The 19,675-nt window shown below is 41.6% G+C and overlaps 3 protein-coding genes across 4 annotated transcripts; 1 reads left to right on the top strand and 2 right to left on the bottom strand.

The window, feature by feature from the left end:
* Nucleotides 1–47: 47 nt before the first annotated feature.
* Nucleotides 48–1,874, bottom strand: tbcc (tubulin folding cofactor C). The gene has a single exon (XM_042397258.1). The coding sequence runs from the start codon at nucleotides 1,794–1,796 to the stop codon at nucleotides 756–758; it is 1,041 nt and encodes a 346-aa protein (XP_042253192.1). The 5' UTR covers nucleotides 1,797–1,874; the 3' UTR covers nucleotides 48–755.
* Nucleotides 1,875–3,520: 1,646 nt separating this feature from the next.
* bicral (BRD4 interacting chromatin remodeling complex associated protein like) lies at nucleotides 3,521–12,753 on the top strand. 2 transcript variants are annotated; one of them, XM_042397256.1, is made up of 14 exons: nucleotides 3,983–4,240; nucleotides 5,447–5,491; nucleotides 6,208–6,271; nucleotides 6,439–6,484; nucleotides 6,832–6,880; nucleotides 7,052–7,117; nucleotides 7,326–8,603; nucleotides 8,727–8,784; nucleotides 8,890–8,930; nucleotides 9,042–9,091; nucleotides 9,219–9,364; nucleotides 9,474–9,568; nucleotides 9,663–9,765; nucleotides 9,858–12,753. In XM_042397256.1, the coding sequence occupies exons 4-14, from the start codon at nucleotides 6,444–6,446 to the stop codon at nucleotides 10,340–10,342; spliced, it is 2,412 nt and encodes an 803-aa protein (XP_042253190.1). In that variant the 5' UTR covers nucleotides 3,983–4,240; nucleotides 5,447–5,491; nucleotides 6,208–6,271; nucleotides 6,439–6,443; the 3' UTR covers nucleotides 10,343–12,753. The 2 variants fall into 2 exon arrangements, with proteins under 2 accessions (XP_042253191.1, XP_042253190.1); XM_042397257.1 differs by lacking the exons at nucleotides 3,983–4,240; nucleotides 5,447–5,491 and adding an exon at nucleotides 3,521–3,974.
* A 92-nt stretch (nucleotides 12,754–12,845) lies between these two features.
* Nucleotides 12,846–19,519, bottom strand: si:dkey-21c1.4 (pneumococcal serine-rich repeat protein). Its single transcript, XM_042397205.1, has 5 exons — nucleotides 18,626–19,519; nucleotides 16,397–17,728; nucleotides 15,410–15,520; nucleotides 14,018–14,134; nucleotides 12,846–13,930 (listed from the first exon to the last, which is right to left on the bottom strand). Exons 1-5 carry the CDS (start codon nucleotides 18,633–18,635, stop codon nucleotides 13,902–13,904), a joined length of 1,599 nt encoding a protein of 532 aa, XP_042253139.1. The 5' UTR covers nucleotides 18,636–19,519; the 3' UTR covers nucleotides 12,846–13,901.
* Nucleotides 19,520–19,675: the final 156 nt, after the last annotated feature.

Below are 19,675 nucleotides of genomic sequence, written 5' to 3'. Positions count from 1 at the left end.
TGAGGTTGCACCTTAGGCTTTGGGAAACATTGATCATATTATTCGGGTATCAATATATATTGTGTACATTACTCAGGTATCAATATTTAGCACACTCAATTCTGACATCCATGGACAATCATTCACGTTACTCCTGAAGCAAAATCCACCTGACCTTTCTATTCCTTCCGCTCTATTCATTTTTTTATATTTGAATTAGTGTATTTATTTATTGTATATAATTTAGCCTTTAATTGCATTTGTTTCTTTTACCTCATTGTTGGCTGCTGTAACATTTAAATTTCCCTTTGGGATTAATAAAATATCTACCTATATGCAATGTTCTAACATTTTATAGCCCAAACAACTAGTCAATTAACTTAAAAAATAATTGACAAATCGATAGTTTGTTTCAGCCCTACTCCAAACCAAAGTCTCATTTTGGCTAAAGAGTGAATGTCTCAGGGGGGATGAGATGTTCTTCTGCATTATAGCCTACATGTGATTTAGGCTGATAAGGCGGGTGCATTTTTATTTAAATACATGAGTGCAGCTTTAATCTTGTCATACAAACTGACATTTTTCCCAGCTGTATACACACAGAGCAGTAAAACACAACCAGTGAATGAAATCTGCCAACTAAAGCTGACAATCGCTAGCGTAAAAGAAACCAATGAAAGCACATGGACATGATTATGTATGTGTATTCTGACTGAAAACAATTAATTTGGTGGTTTGTCTGACATGCTACTTTGGCAAATAGAGGCTTAAAAAGTTCAATTCTTGGGGTCCCAGCTGGTTTTCCTGTCTTCTTCTGGAATGACAGCCCAGTTGGGGGAAGGTGTTCCTGCAGCAAGCCAGTTGAAGTCATCCACCTGGTTCCAGTTGTTCCTGTTCTGGTCTAGGCCAGACACACTAAAGTCCTCCTCCAGGCTGGGGTAAGACCAGGAGAAGGGGGCGAAGCTCACTCCTCTACAGTCCTCTATGATGGCTCGGCTCGTGACGTGCAGATACACCTTTGTGTCTGTGGTGTTGTGGGTCCGCAGCTGCTGGCAGGGGAAGGCCAGAGTGCTGTTTCTACAATGATCGATGAATACTGAGCTAGACACCGGCCCACATAGGATCTCACAGCTGTCGATGTGCTTCAGGTGCAGCGTGCTGGGGGAACCAAGCAGACGCACCTTGCAGTTAGTCAGATGGGTCAACAGCACGTCTCGTTGCTGGATCTCCTCGGCTGGTTTAATCACAACCACATCGCTCATGTTGGAGAAGCCGCACTGCTCAGAGGCTTCATCCACCTTGGTGCTACCAGCATCTGCAGGTGTGCCAGCATCAGGTGAAGGTGTGTCTGACACTGGTGCCGCTGAGACTTTGTCTGCAGCTTTAGTGCGAGCTTTAAAAGCGAACTTCTTCTTGGGTAGAGCCTCCTCTCTCGTCTCAGCCAGGGAAGTCTGGAGTTTCTGGAGAGCCGCCTGCGCCTGTCTCAGCTCGTACTGCGTTAGAAACAACACGCTGTCGCTCAGAAACTTCTGGAGCTGCACGGTTTTGGCCGTCGCCTCCTCTAGCCTCTGAGTCACGGTGGCCCGGTCCGCTCCGGAGCAACCGGACAGCAGCTCCTCCGCGGCCTCCCGCTCTCTGTTGAAAGCGCTGGAGAAGTACTCGCCCTTCTCCTCGGCGACAGACTGGCTCTCTTTAGCTTCTTTTCTCCGCTCGACATCCTCTATCCTCGCCTGGTGCCGCTTCTGAAGGCGCTCCTGTATTTTCACGGCACCGGTTTCGCCGGCGAGCTTGTCTCCAACTTCTACTGTCGCTTCCATGTTGTTGCGGAAGTGTTGACGTTTCTTCTTCTTCGTGGTTTTTGCAAACTGAAGTTGAAGATGCACACCGCCCCCTACTGTAGCTCACATGGTAGTAAATCATCTGCACAATTAATGTAAATTAATAAAAAAACAAACAAAACCTAAAATATATTCAGGTTTTAGTCACTTACCTGAAACCCACTTATGTAACTCACTTGATATTGTTAAGAGGTCTAATGCCTATATGTACAATTTCTGAAATATAGAGAACATATTTCCCAATAAATGCTATTTAATTAAGAATTAGTTTTAAAAAAGAGTTGACTCTGCATGTAATTTATATCCGATATATTTTTTCTTTTCTTTTTCCCACAGGCTCCCTCTGTATATACTTTGTATGTGTCACCGGAAGATGCATGTTTTGTAAAATAGTGGTGTCTTGTAATCCCATGTTCGATGGGCCAAATGTTTGGCATGGCACAGAAATAAAAAACACAAAAACAAAAACAACAACAAAAACAAACAAAAAAAACTGTCTCTCTATAAGCATTTACACGAATACCTTACATTTCTGACTACATTAAAACAAAGAATGTGGGTATAAACCATTTGAAATTATTAAAATGTTTAAGCATTGCTAATATAGATAAGTAGGCCTATATAGGCACTGAATATTTACAGGTTTTATAAGCAATACAAGCATAGTATACATTTATCTCTTTTGGATCTTAATCTTTTAAGTGTGTGGATACAGCTTGAATAGTTTTAAGTTTTACACATCTTATTAAAGGAAAGAGTAGCAATTACTGTTTTTTTTCCAATGAGTGAATGTATGTTTTTCTTTTTCCCGGTTTTGTGTTTATTTCATTCAGTCTCCATAAGATACTATCACATTAACATTTCCCTTGAGCCTTGACATGCACTCAGTAACCCTTTCAGCTCTTTTTTAAGCCATGTTTATTAAAATCTCCCTGTTTATTTTCACAGTATTACATAACGGGACATCTCATATATTTATTCATAATATAATATTATGGTATTTATGTTCATATACAGTTTATGGCATAAGCATACAGAGAAAGTTTAATTAGAGATTCTTTAATTAATTTCAAAACAAAACAACTTGAGTAGGAACTGTATTAACTTAAAACTTTTGATTTTCATCTGTGTAAGGAAATAAAGTTTATTTAGTATGGCACCTTTCACAGAACAAGCACTTCACAAGAGTAAAATAGTTAAGAAATAAGACCATAAAACAGTAAAAAACAAACAATAAGCAACAAAAGACATAAAAAACCCACACAGAATTACAGACAGTAGACAGCACCAGGCTAAATATATGTGTATAAAATATGTGGGTATGCTGCACTTTCATTACAGCATTAAATGGGACATCTCATGTATTTATTCATAATCTAATATTATGGTATTTATATACATATATAGTTTACAGCATAGGTGTACAGAGAAAGATCAAAGAGATATGCTTTAATTAAAAAATAATATCTAATGTGGGATTTAAATACAAAAATTCAAAACAACAACTTGAGTAGGCACTGTATTTATTTAAAACTTTTGATTTTCGTCTGTGTAAGTAGGTTAATTAGTTTTAATAAGTTTGATGATAGTACAATAGTTAAGATATAAGACTATAAAACAGTAGACAAACAATAAAACATAAGTAACAAAAGACGTGAAAAAACACACATAATTACAAACACTAGACAGCAATAGGCTAATTGATATAATTAAATAAATATGTGTAAAATACGTGGATTAACAGTTAACTTGTGTACACAGTATAACTGTCACACCTGAGCGACGTCAAGGTGTGGCAAAAATACACAAACACACACACACACACACACACACACACACACACACACACACACACACTCATACACACACACATCAGAGGCCCGCCCTCTACCGTTGGTAATGGTAAAGTCTAATATCTGCTATTCATAGGGGGCAGTGAAACATGCAATTATAATTAATATTTTTGGATTAAAAAAAAATGTGTGTTGATAATTAATTCGTCCCATGTTTGTACATTTTATGTGTTAAACTTGCAGAGTCGTGTGCTGCCGCTGTGGACTGATGCTTTTTGGGTTGCCTTGTTCTGTGCACTACCCCAACAACCCGTGCGGTGATGGCGAGGAAACCCCGTTGACAAGGCACTGCTTTTTCATGACGGTGAGTTTCCCCTTTGAGTGTATTATAATTTTGTGATAAAAATTTCAAGGAAAAAACACAACACAGCCTCCTTCCTCCCTTCCTTCAGGGAGGGAAGAGAGTTTGAGCGGAGAGAAAAATCTATCCGAGACAGAACAGGGACAGTGAGGAAAATATATGAGTGGGAGAGGGAGAAGAAGGAGGAGGAGGAGAAGGAGGGGGGGAGCAAATTAAAAGTTGCCAAATGGAGATATTGGGTTTCAAGAGGAGTGAGACAGGAGTAAAGGGTTCGCCTCTTTGAGTCGTCTTTATGTTATGCTAATCGGGATAAATATTTATGGATCGACACGGTTTTTGTCCTTTAGCATTTTCGGTGAATTCCAACCGACCGTTTCAAAAACAGGCGTCGTCGACATCGTGGCTAGCTAACCCCAGAACAAGGCCGATGTTTACCGTTAAAATGTCGCGGAGAGCTTCCCGACCAGAACAACGGCTGGTAGAAAACCCCCGCGATTGAAACGCGTCGGTTCGGCATATCGAGACAAATGTGACGTTTTTCGTGCTGGCAGATGAGCCACATAGAGGACAAATGAAAGCCTCCCCAACAGAGAAAGAAAGAAGCACGTCAGCGTCGACGACGGGCGTTTTTGTGCTGCTTGAATGCGATTATCATTCTGTCGATTCAGTCTATTTTTGGAAATAAAACTTGCAAGCTGTACATTAGCCGGCTTTCTAAACCCAACAGCAGCATTGGCAGGATTACAACAGGGACTACTGCTAGCATGGTGGCGTCGAAGCACCGTATGCTAAAGGGCGGATTTGGGAGGCTGATTTTCAGCTCAAAATTATACAAAAATCCTCAAACTGTTCGGATAAGACGGCTTCATTTTGTCAACCCTTACCAAATTTGTCGAAAAATCTTCAAAAACATTGCTTTTTGCCACCTCAAATGGTTATTTTAGTCAGATTAGGCACTAATGCTTTGCCTTAACGTTAACGTTTGAATTCTGGTTGAATATAAATGTTCAACCGTCAGTATGAGTCGTTAACTATACGTCGGCTTTAACGGTTAAGACGTTGGTTTGGTGATTTTGGATTAGTGAGCTAAAATATTGTTTTTTTTCTTTTTATATTTATTTTACATTACAGTCAATATTGGAAGCGTCGTCGTTAAATAAAACGTCATTATGTTAATCGCCGTTTCCGTACTTTTGTTTAAGTATAAATAGGTTTACATGGGGTTTTTAATCACATTTTTGTAGTATTGTGTCTACTTTTGAACGACAAAAGTGCCTCACTGCCTGTGGTAGCTTGTCCTGTCTGAGGGGGAAAATAGCTGTATTTTCATTAATATTTAAAACCTTGATTTTCTGTCATATCATTTACTTTAGCAGATTTATTAGTATTTATAATTCATAATACATTAAGTTCAAACAGCCTTTTTTTTTTTTTAAACTGCAACCCTGTCGTTCTTTGTTCTCCCTGAACCAAAGATGGAGGATGAACGTGGCTCAGCTGTAAAGACAGCCTATGGCATGGTAACAGCCATTTTGTAGCATTGCAGTCATTACATTTTGCACCGACTCAGGAACACAAAGCCTACAATTCCCCTTGACTTTGACACAGTATAAACTAACCTCTAAATGAATTATGTTCAATTACTGCATAAATGACCAATGAAATATTCTTATAACACATGATCTGCATTGGTTAAATACAACTATTAAAATAAAAATAGACAGTAAATTGATAGACATCCAAACACTCACAAACCACTACTATGCTGGATCAAGATAGTGCCAAAATAAGTGATTTTCCCCTTTTAAAATGTAGTACCGAGACTGCTACATACTTTTGCTGGCTGACACAACATAAAGCCAACACCTCTTTCTTCCAATGTAGAAACTCAAACAACTATTCAAGGTTTAAATGGAGCAGGGTGGAGTTATTTACACTCAAATGGCCATTTTCACTCCGTGCAGACACGAGAGACAACCAATGTGGGACAGCAGAGGGAAGTAATGGGTGGGAAGTTTGTGTGTCAGAGGCATGCATCTGTAGGAGGGGATGAAGGACATCCTGCCCTTACTTAAACACTGATCTCCCACAGCACTGAACAACATATCTGTCCCCCTCCACCACCCCCCCTCCCATCCACACACCCGTCTTCTCCCTCGCTCTCTCAACACTCCCACACCCTCTATCTCACACATATAACTCTGTAATCTTACAACTGCATTTTCTCACCCTGCAGCCCATCCTGTTACTGGAAACAAAGGGTGTTAAATGACTGAATCCATGCTCCCTGCTGGAAATCTGTGAGTGAGATGTCCTTGATGCTAACACGATAAGCTAAGCCCTTACAGCTCATACACTCCTACCTCAGAATAAAAACAAAAAACAAGCGATTAATTGAGGTTTACTCCTTTGAGTATTCAAGTTATTAGCCATGCATACTCATAACCCCCCCCCTGTACTCTTCTAGGTGTCATGGATGATGAGGACGATCGCCGTCTTCTGGATATTTTAGGGTAAAAACCCCCTCTTATAAAACTGATATACCATCACTTTATGAATGAATGCACTGATATTTGTCTTCACCGGGCAATTCACAGTGTGGCTACACATTTCTATATTTGCCCTTATGTCTCATGTAACTAGACAGGCAATATTATGAGGGTTCCTCTTTGTAATCAAAACCATGTGTATATACAGCTTTATCTTTTTCCTCTTTTGTAGAATTAGGGAAGTTAAATGTCTAGTGGAGATTTACTGTAAAACCTTTTCTGCCAACCTACTCTGAACTAGCTAAGAACATTAGATGTTAGATTAGATGTTTGTCCTAGGCCCCTAAAAACCTCTTTTGTACCTTTTTCAGAGATGTGGATGCATTGAATGACTATCTCCATGGCAGCAACAGCAAGTCCGTGAGTGACTCTTGCAGATTATTTACTGTATTCTGCCATTTTGAGAGTTTTTGCTTCCAACCTTTTAGTGTGTCTTTGAATCACTTATTTAGATGCTTTGACTTTAATGCATAAAATAACCGAGTCCATTCTCTTTTGAGTTGGTTTGACCGTCTTTTTTTCTTTCTGCAGATTGAAGAGGATGATGTGACAAATGCAGCTTATGGTTCAGATGGATCCTTCTTCGCTAGTGACACAGTGAGTCCTAATCAGGGGGAAATGCACTTTTGGATGAATGTTAATGTGTTAGGAGACCAAAATGGTAAACTATTTGATTAAAAGTTTACAGTATAGTTCCTTTATAGTTAATGTAAGACACAAGCCTGCGGGGAAAGCTGTCTTTTATGCAGTTCACATGCAAATAGTTTTCCACTCTCTTCTCATTATCCCTAAATGCTTCATTTAGGCTGGCTCCAACACTGGCCTCAAGGATGGCTCTTCTACAATGGGTGAATTTGGCGACGATTCAGGCGGGGAAGGCCTCCAGCTCTCCAGCAGCCTTTCATTTATCGAGGATGAATTGGGGACCGGGACCTCGCCTGGAGGGGTGGGTCTTGGGGGAGAGGACCAGCCGTTTGACATCCTCCAGAAGTCTCTCCTGGAGGCCGACATCACGGAGCAGACGCTGGCCCAGGAGGCCTTACTAGACTCCCAGCCCGCTCCCACTCTTGTGCAGGCTCCTGTTCCCTTCCCCTCCCAGCTGGTCTCTGGGGGTTATGGAGGTGGGGTGGGTGTGGTTACCACGGCGACAGCTGCGTTCCCCGCTGGCCAATTCCTGCAAGGGGTGTCCCAGCTGCCCAATGGCTCCGCCCAGCACATACAGGTGTTGGGCTCTTTCGGGGCAGGCAGTGGGGTGATGACTCTTAGCAGCCTGGAGAGAACTCCTCAGATTGTGCTGAGGCCGGGGGCGCCTGTAGCTGCGGCGGGGGCCCCAACAGGGGGGCAGGTGTTTGCCCCTACCCAAGGGCAGGTAGGCCAAGTCGGCTTACCTTTCAAAAACATCCCCCTTCAAAACATAATCATCCAGAGAGGACCGGGAGGGACCCAGACTCTTGTCAGACCTATCCAGCCTAAACCCCATCAAGCTGGCGCACAGACTGTCTACAGCCTTGGTCTTCAGCCCGCTCCCACCACCATGGCTAATGTAGTTAACGCTAACACTGCTGCTTCTGGAGGACACTATGCAGCCAATGGCTCCATTGTAGTGCAGCCGCCACTGGAACAGCAACAAGTGCAGGCCCAGACAAATGTACCACCTGGACAGTTTTTGCTGCCCAGCTCTTTGGCGCTCACTCAGGCCAACACCATCCACAATGGCCCCACTGACCCCAACTCCAACGCTCTAATTACCAGTCAGAACGCGGTGCAGATTGTTGCGGGGCAAAACTTCACTGCACCACCAGGAGGGCAGCTAATTTTGAATCAGGGAGTGGTCAGTGGCAGTCAGGTTGGAGGGGGTGTAACTCAAACATGGACAGGAGCTTCTTGCGCGGGCGCCACCTCTGTGCAAACATCGTGTGCTCCTGGGCGGCTGACGCTGGTTGGCCCGGCAACAGCGGGGGTCGGCAGTCAAAGCCAAGTGTCAGCTAGCCCTGTGCAGCGCCTCCTAGTGACTCAAACTCAGAACTGCAATTCTTTGTCCCCTTTACCTGGTACGGTGACACAGGAACAAGACTACAGACAGGTAAAAGAAATTAACTGCTACTGATGGCGTTTAGTTCATTTTCACCCTGTTTGGCTCTTGTGTTTGTGTCTCTTTCCTGGAAACTCTCATCTGATCAACATCATTTTCATTTTTATTTTCCAGAACTCTTCATCGCCTGCTCTCAAACAGGACAGACAGGTGCAGCTCAGCAGCATCCATGGTAACAAAAACTGTTATTGCTTAAATAATTTTTTCAGTGTAAAAATTCTGCAGCACTTTGACCTAATGAGTTTTTTTTGTTTGTTACTTGTATCATCTCTTTTAGCCATGAAAACCATGACACAAGATTCAACCCTAAACTCTCAGGTACACAACTTAATCTGCACCTCTGCATGTCTGTGTATATTTTAAGCTGATTTTTGGATGATAGGGATGATGTTGATGGTATTAACTCTGTTATTTACTCATTTTCGATAGGTCAGTGCACAGAAGAGGCCTGCCCCGCCACCACTTACAAGAGGAGGAATGTGAGTCTGTCGACATACTGTGTGTTATTTAGATATTTGTTTTTCATTTTATGTGTAGTCTTGTGTTCGTATGGCTTGTCATCAGCCATTAAAGGAGTTTGTCTTTTTCCTCCTTCCGTCTCCTCAGGATTTTACAACAGTTGAGGAAGGATCACGTTGGAGTTCAGACACCGGATCGATGTCGATTCACGTCGATCGATGACGCGCTGCAAAGACTCCTCCCTTACCACGTGTTCCAGGGGGCTCCGCCCAGCCAGGACGAGTTCTCACAGGGTACACCTTTAAATTATATCACGCTAAGTCTGCAACTCTACAACTTCGCTTCCTGCGTTTGTGAAAGTTCTTTCATCCAATTACAGTTTTTGTGTTTTACTATTCGCAGTGGATGAGGAATTTGAGTTAGTAGCGACTCATGTGCTGATGAGGACCCAGGCCATGGTAAACAAGTACAGACGGCTACTGATGGTGGAAGCTGAGGTAGGTTCACACATGAGCAAATACTTTCATACATATATGTGTTTCATGTCATGACAGGCACAAGGTTAACAGGTAGCCTCTCACTTCCCCGCAGCGTTCCAGTCCATCGTCAGAAATGGTGATGATTGACAGGACCTTCAACCAAGAGGAGCGCAGCAACCTGACACAAGACAAACGCATGGTACTAGTGGATCCAGGTAAAAACTAATGAAGGGTGAAGCCATTCGGAGCAATTATTTCTCCCACAGAAAGGTTTTATGTAACTCTTCTTGTCTTCTTTGTTTTATAGACAGCTTCATGGAGGACTTCTGTTGTGGGGTGAAATCCAAACTTTTCAAAGATCCCTTCCCTTCTCAGCCGCCCAGCTGTAGCTGGAATCAGTCAGACAGAGGCTCTACGCAGCCACCATACAGGACAGACTCCCAGCCCGGGTACGGAGACCCGGGAGGGGGTGGGGCCGCGGGAACAGGTGCGGCAGATAGACTCCACCCTCCGCACGTAGAAAACAAGAGCGTCCTGGAACTGAAGAGATCCCAGCAACGCTTCGGGCCCAGCAGCGCCAGCAACAACAGCCTCATCGCTGCCAACAGTTATCCCCAAGGTAACCACTCACCTTTCGCAGCAACGTCGGGAGGACAGACGCACTACCAGGCGTCTCACAACCTCTCCTCCCACCCCATCCAGCCCCTCAATTCCCCTCAGCTCACCTCACCCCCTCACACCGACACCGACTCTGCTCTAGAGGCGGCTGTCAACAGCATCCTGGAATGTTAAGACCGTCGACACGTCGCTGCACATCATCCCCAACGTATGGTTCTTTTTTATTTGTTGTAAGATTGTTGTATTCCTTCACAACCCTGTGTGGAGAGAGGTTAACTCTTCTTTCAGGCGTATATTCTTTGTGATACCATCTCCGACCTTGTAGCATGTTTTTAAGTTTCTTATGGTTTAATTTTTTGAGGCATGACGAAGGAGTCAGTGTGCGAGTTGAACACAGGCACTTATAATTCACCTATAAAGATCCGGGAATGTGTGCAATGCAATGGACTAACAGATGGAAAATGTTTATTTTAACGTTTTTTTTTGTTGTTTTTTTTTAAAAGGGGAAGGGTCTGCAAACAGCCCTGAATGCAAGAGTTGCTCCTCTCTTCACACACACGCACACACAAACCATTTCAAACTTTGTGCCAGTTGATAACCCACCACTACCTATGCTGAAGAACAGGGATGAGGAGGGGAGACTAAATGACGACTCTGTGCCTAATTCTAGGTTTTTATTTTTAAGTGTTTACATGAAGAAGTTCTATTCAAAAAAAAAAAATATACATACATTCACTCACTTTCTTCCTGCATTACAAACACACACACACACTCACACGCTTTTCTACAATGTGTTATGGTAGGTTTACGGTTTCAGAGGTGTGTATATTTCCTTTAAGGCAAGCCCAGCAGAAACACATAGACAAATTGCACTAAACGTACTGTGGCTTATTATCAGGAACTATAAAAAAAAAAAAAAATGAGGCTTTCGTCGGAAACGCAGCGTACGCTCGGCTAAACAGAATGTGAACATTTGGAACAGAACCAAAACCTCTTCACCTGCTTTTCAGCCGCCATGCAACAAGGATATCCTCGTAATCACACTAGAAAGCAGTCAAACTAGTCACATAGACATATAAAGTAGTGATACTGTATGCTGCAGTGCTTTTTTTTTTTTCTCTCTTGTGCTTAAGTCACATTTTCTTTGGCATTTTTTCTTTTGTACCTTAAAGGTATGCAAGCCCCTACACACACACAAGACAAGACACATCGACTTCAACCACTTTATCATTTCATAGTGTGTTTGTGTTAGGGGGAGTCCTCAGATTGAGGAAGATATGTTACAATGTGTTTATCTTTTTTTTTTCAATTTCCTCATTTTTTTTTTATTTTTTTTTTTAGAAATGACACTGTTTTGTTCATTATGGTGTGTTCCCCGGCTCTGTGAACATGACTTGATTTGTTTAAATGACGCTGGAGGGTCATTGATTGTATGTGTCTGTCTGCCTTTTTGCATATAATTATATATTGATCATATCTGTCTATCTATGCTTTACTACCTTGACATGTCTATCTGTGTGTGTGTGTGTATGTATGTGTGTGTGTGTTAATCTGAATACATACACACTGGTCTGGATTTCATGTAGTTTGGTTGTTTGATTGCCATTCTCAAGTATTTTCTCAGTCTCCCAAGATGTGTTTGTTTTTTTTCATGTTGCAGTCTTTCCATCGAAGCATTTCTCACATTTACGCTCTTTTCCTTCTCAGCAGCACAACCAAAATAAATAGGAGAGAGTGTGGTCTTGTCCAGAATCAACCTCAGATCCTTACTGTCCTCAAGTCATGCCCCTAATCTGACTTTAACTCCTATTGTGTTCAGAGTTTTTAGTATTTTATGAGTTTTTATTTCATTTCTAGAGCCAAAACTTTTATAACTACTCCTAAATATTTCCCCTGTATTTTATGTTTTTGGATTGATTTTTTTTTGGAACGACTCTTCAGAAATCTGCACTATGGCGTATGCAAGAAAGCATGATTTCTGCCAAAACCACCACAGGACCAAAGCGTTGGTTAAAAATGTGTTAAACGGCTCTCGGGGTTGATTCTGGATAGTGCAAACATTTCTCCTACAAATGTATCTGTGAAATATGCCTGCCAATAGGCTACAAGAGCAGACTGAAGGCCTTTTTATATGGAGTGATAGAGAATTCATCTGTCTTTTTTTTTTTTTTTTTTCTTTTGTGTTAGAGTGCCAGTGGCCATTGCAGCCTACCTGTATCTCTGCCTCAGCCTCAGTAGACTTCTTCTATCTACCAGTGCACACTGAGAAAACTTTTCTCTGCTTTTGAAAGCAATTTCAAATGTCACGTTAAGGGTCAAGTGTGATTTGTTGCCCCTTTCAAGTGGTTGCTGCAAGATTTAGTGCCTCTATAGCACTTATACCTGCAAGAAAAAAAATAGTTTTAGAGTCCAGTGTAGGCAAAACTTTGTGTTATCTGGATGCATATCAGTGTCTGAGGGCCTGGTAGTAACATACTGTGCTTTTTCTCACCTGTTTTCAGTGCAGAGATTTTTTTCTGCCTCCATTTTCACTGTTGTTTTGTCTCACTTGATATGTATAGTTTGTTGTTTTGTATAAAAATGAAAAGTGAAACACAAAATATTTATAATTTTTGTATGGAGAAAAAAAAAGAAAAGAATGTAAAACAAAAAACATGAGAAAATGGAAATTATTTTTTATTGTGTTGGCTAAAGAAGAGGCGCCAGGAAAAAAAAAATCGTCACAAAAAAAATACCGTCATTTTCTTCATTTGTAGCTAATGTGTGTTCACTACAGCAGCAAGGAGAGTCAACAATAAATTCATTTTGAATACAATAACAAACTGGTCCGGTCTGGCTGAGAACCTCCTTCAGCTTCCCTCCATTACTATTCTGTGAGTGTTCATACTGGCACTGATGAACTAAGCATGCATAATAACATCATGTGACAGGGGGGGAAGCATTTGCAAAAGAAAAACAGATTTGTAACCCTCTGCTTCACAGATATGATCTTTACACAGATACTGATCTCAGGACATTTCAATGATTTCATGTTTCTCTACATCTGGGCTTCCAGGGAAGGATTTTTATCAAGTTAAAAATCTGTTAGTTCCCTTTAATCCTCTCACGGACCCCAGCACCAACGCCTCTCACACACACACACACACACACACACACACACACACACACACACACACAAAGGAGCTAAGAAAACTCTGCATAGCAAACGTTAGACTGCACAACCGTTTTTTGGGTTTGTTAACACACAACCCAACAATGACACCTAGTGGAGCTCCTGGGACACACATCGGGAGTGTAACATGGCCACTGACGTCCAAATGACTCCTCTCATCATAAACCAAAACCGTTTTGGATTCTTTAACTGATTCCAAAGTAGAGATTATTCACAAAAAACACTGAATCTGTAAAGTAAAACACAAAGTTAATAAAATAAACACAAATAAGTAAATAAATAATCTGAAATTAAACCTTTTAAAAGCTACAGTGCCCACAGGCTTTCCTTTTAGACGTGCCATGCAGATGCAAATCAGTTGAGAATGAAACATCAGAATTGCAACAGTTCCAGCTGTTCAACTGAAACAAACAATTTGTTAGATACAAATCCAGAGGAAATGTTTGGATTAATTATATATTAATGTCAGGTTAGACGCCTAAAAGTCCTGAAGCTTCCCTCTTGCCACAGCTGCTGTTTCCTCCTCCACAGTCACGCTTGTCCAAACATCATCCATTGACCTTAGTGGTACTTCCTCCAGCGATCACGCTCTGGAAAAAGAAGCAACCGCTGACATGTCGAGTTATCTCCAAATCTAACCGTTATATAAGGAAACTCAGAGGAATCCGCGCACTTACTTATATGAGGGTAACTCCAGATGTAGCTGAGCACACAGTATCCTGCTAACAGCATGCCCAGTCCACCAACACTGCCTCTCTTCACATCAATATACCTCCTGTAATACCACTGCCAGCCTGAGGGAAGCATAGAGGAGGAGAGGAAAACATAAATGTTAAAACTTCACACTCAACGTTACTACGGTGTTTGGGAAATATGTTGCTTTCATGCAGAGATGAGAAGATTGATACCGCTCTCATATCTATACATTAAATGCAAAGCTGAAAGGCAGCAGGCAGTTAGATTTGCATAAAGAATGGAAGCAGCCAGCTTGGCTCTGTCCAAAGATAACAAAATGTGCCAACCAGCACCTCCACATCTCACTAATTAACACATTATATCTGGTTTATTTAGTGTAAAAACCGCACGTTGTGGTTTGCATTATGTGCCAGACTATTTCTTGGCTGGGAGCAGTCACTGCTTCCAGCCAAGAACACAAGCCACAAATGGTAATTTTTACACTTTCTTTGTATCAATTAAAGAATAGATTCACAATTTTTCAAGTCTGTCTTAACAGTCAGGTGTCCATATGAACAGTGAAAGAGGTTTTCCTCGCTGTTATCATTCCTCCTGTTCATACTGGCTGTTAAAAGATCCCCTTCGAATGTACTTTACTTTAGTGATGGGGGACAAAATCCACAGTGTGTCCACAGTCATTTAGTGCAAAAATGCATTTAAAAGTTTACCTGAAGCTTATATGAGGCTTCAGCAGTCTGAGTCAGTCATATCAAGTGGATATCTGCCATATGTCGTCTTTTTTTGCATAAAATTCCCACTTTGTGTTTCCCTTTTGAGCTGCAGTGGAAGTATATTAACAAAAAGAGGAACTTGATTTGACTCATTTGGATGACTGAAGCTTCATATTAACTTCATATTAACATATTAACATATTAACTTCTAATAGCCAGTATGACCAGGAGGGGTGATTATAGCAAGAAAAACCTGTTTCAATGCTAATTTTGGCTCCTGACTGTTGATTTAAGACAGACTTGCAAAATTGTGAACCTGTCCTTTAAACAAACAATAGTGAGTGCTATAGTGAGCTTTGGAGGTGCCTTTAGGAAGAATTTGTTACATTTGGACAGAACCAGGCTACCTGTATTTACCTGTTTCATGTTTTTATGCTAAGCTAATTTAAGCTAAGCTAACCGTCTCCTGGCTGTAGCTTCGTTTTAAACGGAAAGACATGAGATTGGTTTCAAGCTTCTGGTCTAACTCTCTACAAGAATGTGAATCAACATGCTTCCCAAAATGTCGATGTATCGCTTTAAAAGCATAAAATCACACAAACACGAGGCCTACTGGTGTGACCCTTACAGTATATTAGTGTGTGAGTTGTGTGCAGTACTGACCTCTTTGCATCATTTCCACTACATCTCTAGGATGACTGGGGGATTTGCAGGCCAGCCACTCTGGCAGCTCCCTCAGTCTCACCTGCCCAAGACTCCGCTGGTTCAGAGCACCTGCAGTTCATGAAGTCCACAAAGAATCATCACACAAACACAACACACACATCACCCTTCATTTCACTAGGGCTGTGTATTGTTTCAAGTTTTTGGATAGCGTCGCCAGTACGATACCACAATTATGCTTTTTCAATACCTCACTTTGAGGAATACAAACATGAACCAAGTCTGTCTTAAAACCACAATCAGGAGCCCAAATAAACATTGAAACAGGTTTTTCTTGCCATAATCGTTCCTCCTGTTCATACTGGGCATTAGAAGATCCCTTCATAATGCAATTACAATGTAAGTGGTGGAGTCTTCGTTATGAGCAAAAATATATTTGATAGTTTATATGAAGCTTGTATGAGGATTCAGCCGTCTGAGTTGGTCAAATCAAGTAGATATCTGCCACAGTTACTGTCTTTTTAGTATAAAATTCCCTCTTTGTGTTTCCCTGTTCAACTGCAGCGAAAGGATGGAAACAAAAAGAGGGAATTTTATACTAAACAGGCTGTAACTTTGACTGATATTGACTTGATTTGACAAATTTGGTCGGATGAAGCTTCATCTTTATCTTCAGATAAACTTCTAAACACATTTTTGCACGTAAAGAGGAGGATTGTGCATTATGCAGTATGAACAGAAGGAATGATTACAGCAGGAAAAACATGTTTCAATGTTCGTTTGGACTTCTGACTGTTGTTTTAAGACAGACTTGAAACATTAAAGTTGTCTAAACACAATCAAGCGAACATGAAACTATCTGAACAAGATTGTGAATCTGACCAGACATTCAACACCAGCTTCTGATACCTGCGACACATTTCAGTTGTAACCAAAAAGGGACTGAGATTTGATAGCCAGCCCTACATCTCTCTGTCAAATACTGACCTTTAGCTCCATCACCGGCAGTGTTTTCTCTCCGGGCCTCGAGCCGCAGTGTCTCCATCGTCTCCACCCTGACAGGCAGAGTTTGCGTAGCGAGAGGGAAACGATGAGGGCTAGAAAGGTGTGTGAGTGACGTCATGTGATGGCCCGACTTCAGCCCCCCGTTCATGGTGAATGTAAGTGGAAGGGGCGTGGCTTGGCTCACCTGGGACGATAGATGGTCAGAGAGAAGCGGAGTTGCAGGAGAGGATAGTTTGGACTGAAGGGAACTGTCGTCTTGCAGCGGGATTAGATGAGATGCTTGTTTGGACTTTTTTCTCTTAGCTGGTGTTAGCTCCTTATGTTGTAAACTGGTACTGGGCAGCTGGTTTGATGGAGGTTTAGCTGTTAGCGAGCAGCTAACGTCTTCTTTTTGGTTCCCTGCTGGAACTGGACTGAGACTGCTTTCAATCTGGCCCAGGATGCCCATCCTGCTGGACTCACCGTTGTTTTTAGCTCGGCCTAATGCGGTCTTAACATCCTGGAGGGTAATTCTGGCCTGACGACTACTTCTTTCTGATTTCCAGAGCATCTCATTCCCAGATAAATCCTCTCTTTCCCCCTCGCTGTCCTCCCAGAAGTTGTTTCTCGCTGTGCCTCTTGCACTACTTTCCTTCACTTTCGAGTCCACAGAGGCTGAGGTATTTTTGGTTTTGGAGAGAGATTGCGACACCTTCTTTTTAGAGGCACGTTTGGGTTTGGCGTCTGCGGACAGAAGCGCACATGAGTCTGGATTAGTCTTGGTCCCTGAACTTAGGGGACTAGTAACCGGGCTTAGCGAGGAAGAGCTGGTTCCCCCCAGTGGTCCCTTAGAAACCTGGTTGGACTTTGCAGCTTCTATCAAAGTACGGAGACTCTTCTTTTTAGGCTTAGAAAGGGCAGGAGACAGAGACGGAGATAGCGACGGGGAGGAGTTGAGGGAGATGGTGGTAGAGGAGGCCATTTTGATTTGATCAGACAGCTTCTGTTTCTTCTTCTTAGTTGACGGGGGAAGAGATGTAGAACTCGAGGATGACGATGCTGGCTCTGACGCGGACGATGTGTTCGCACTCTTCAAAGAAGTCGCTGGTGATAATGACGGTGGCGGTCCTGATGACACTTCAGGCACCTTCTTACTCTTTTTTGTCTGTGTGGACTTGTTCTCCGACAAGCCTGCGGCCAGCTGAGAAGACGATGTAGTTGGATTCGCTGTGACATCATGTTGGGTTGGAGGTGTTTTGGACTTTGCGGCTGCCTTGCAGTGGGGCAGGTGGGTCTTCAACCTTTTGTATGTTTTCCCGCAGAATGGGCACACCTCTGTGGGAAAAAACAAGAAGTGCTCCTGTGTGATTAACAATAAAGCTGCAATGATTAGCCTATTAATCGATTAGTCAATCATCAGAAAATTCATTGCCAACTATTTAGATGATTGATTAATTGTTTTGAGCCATTTTCAAAGAAAACCTACTAAAATATCTCTGGTTCCAGCTTCTTAAATGTGAATATTTTCTGGTTTCTTTAGTCCTCTATGACAGTAAACTGAATATCTTTTGGTTGGGACAAAATTTTAGGTCGCATCTTGGGCTTTGACTGTGACGGACATTTTTCATCGCATAACGTCACTCAACCTAGAAAAATGGGCGAGTGACGTCATGTGATGGCCCGCCTTCAGCCCCTCATTGGTCAATAACATGTCAGGAAATGGTGAAAAATGTCGATCACTGTTTCCCAAAGCCCAAGATGACGTCTGGATATGTCTTGTTTTGTCCACAACCCAAAGATATTCAGTTTCCTGTCATAGACAACTAAATAAATCAGAAAATATTCACATGGGAGAAGCTGGAATCAGAGAATTTGGACAGGTTTTCATTTTAAAAGGTGATTCAGTAGCTCTACTTTGGATAACTTCTACCGGTATCTGATGATATAGAAATCTACAGTATGTATTATTTGTTCTTTACTGCACATATTGGGTTGATAAATCTTATTAATTAAGTATTAATATTAAGACATAAAAGGAAGTCACTAATACAGGCTGTGACCTTGTACTTGTGCAAAACTTTTAGCTGTATTCTTCTGTATTTAACCATCCAGCAGCGCAGTAAGTCACAATACAGGTAATTAAACAGATATAAGAAGGCCTTATATTGGTCGTGATTAGGTCACGTGACGTCTCGTCCTTTTGTGAGTGACAAATAATGTTGTGATACTTACCGGAGCTCATTATGCACGAGTCTGCTCAACAGCATATCAAGGCAAATCAAATCGAGTGAGGCATTTTCCCAAAAGTTTGTACCGTCATTCAAAGTGTCATTATTAATCACATGTATACTCAGTTGTGTCACTTTTACATACTTTTTTTTAGTTATAGAAGTGTGCACGTTGGGCGCAGGGTCGTAACCGTTGCGAAGGGAAAGACCCTTCAGGGTAGCACGTTGGAAGCCTGAATATAAATAACAAAATTATGTTTAAATAATTACTGTATTGGTTTACGACTGGTTGAAAAACATGATACGTAGGAGATGAGTTATCTGATGAGACTGTGACGGTTTATGAACATCCTATCTGAGCGTGTTTCTCATATATATGCAAGATCTGTTCAGTGGGTGTGGTGCGCCGACTTGCTTCTGTCTACGTCGTAAATTAAGATGATTCACTCCTGCCCACTTCCGGCTTCGCGTAAAACCCCCTCGGAACAGAAAACCGTACTTTCTGTTGACGCAATAGGTTAATATTCCCGCTAAACATTTGACATTTGTTTTCGAGATGTATTTGATCTGCCCAGAGTAGTAATTGCGATGTTATTTTAGAGAAAAAAATGTGATATTTTACTGATGAAAAATATCTTGAAACGGTTTTTGGCAGTACTCTTGTTTTTATTGCTCTATTTTCTTCTCTTTGACAAAACTTTACAGCACGTGGTCCAGTTTCAGTTTCAGAAGCTTTCAGCCACATCCCGTGGCCTTCTTCAAGTGTATGGAGTTACTCAGTTGTCACAACGTTTTATGATTCAAGTAGTATTTGTGTTTAGTGGACCAGAAAACAAGTTTAACATTTCGGTTCATAGTCATTCTAAGATGGAAAGAATAAGCTAAAAAGAAATATTTTTGCTTATACACAAAATACATTTATATTTTATACACATTTTTCACTTTTAGGTTTAAAAGTTGAACTGCCAACTTATATCTGTAAATTTATCCAAAGAATGTTTAAAGTGTACTTTTAATGTACAATTTTGGTAGTATATTTTGTAACAAAATGTAT

The sequence above is a fragment of the Thunnus maccoyii genome, chromosome 20 (assembly GCF_910596095.1).
Source record: "Thunnus maccoyii chromosome 20, fThuMac1.1, whole genome shotgun sequence".
NCBI classification, from domain to species: domain Eukaryota; kingdom Metazoa; phylum Chordata; class Actinopteri; order Scombriformes; family Scombridae; genus Thunnus; species Thunnus maccoyii.
The sequence above is the reverse complement of the archived record's forward strand: the minus strand, read 5'-3'. Positions and strand labels throughout refer to the sequence as shown.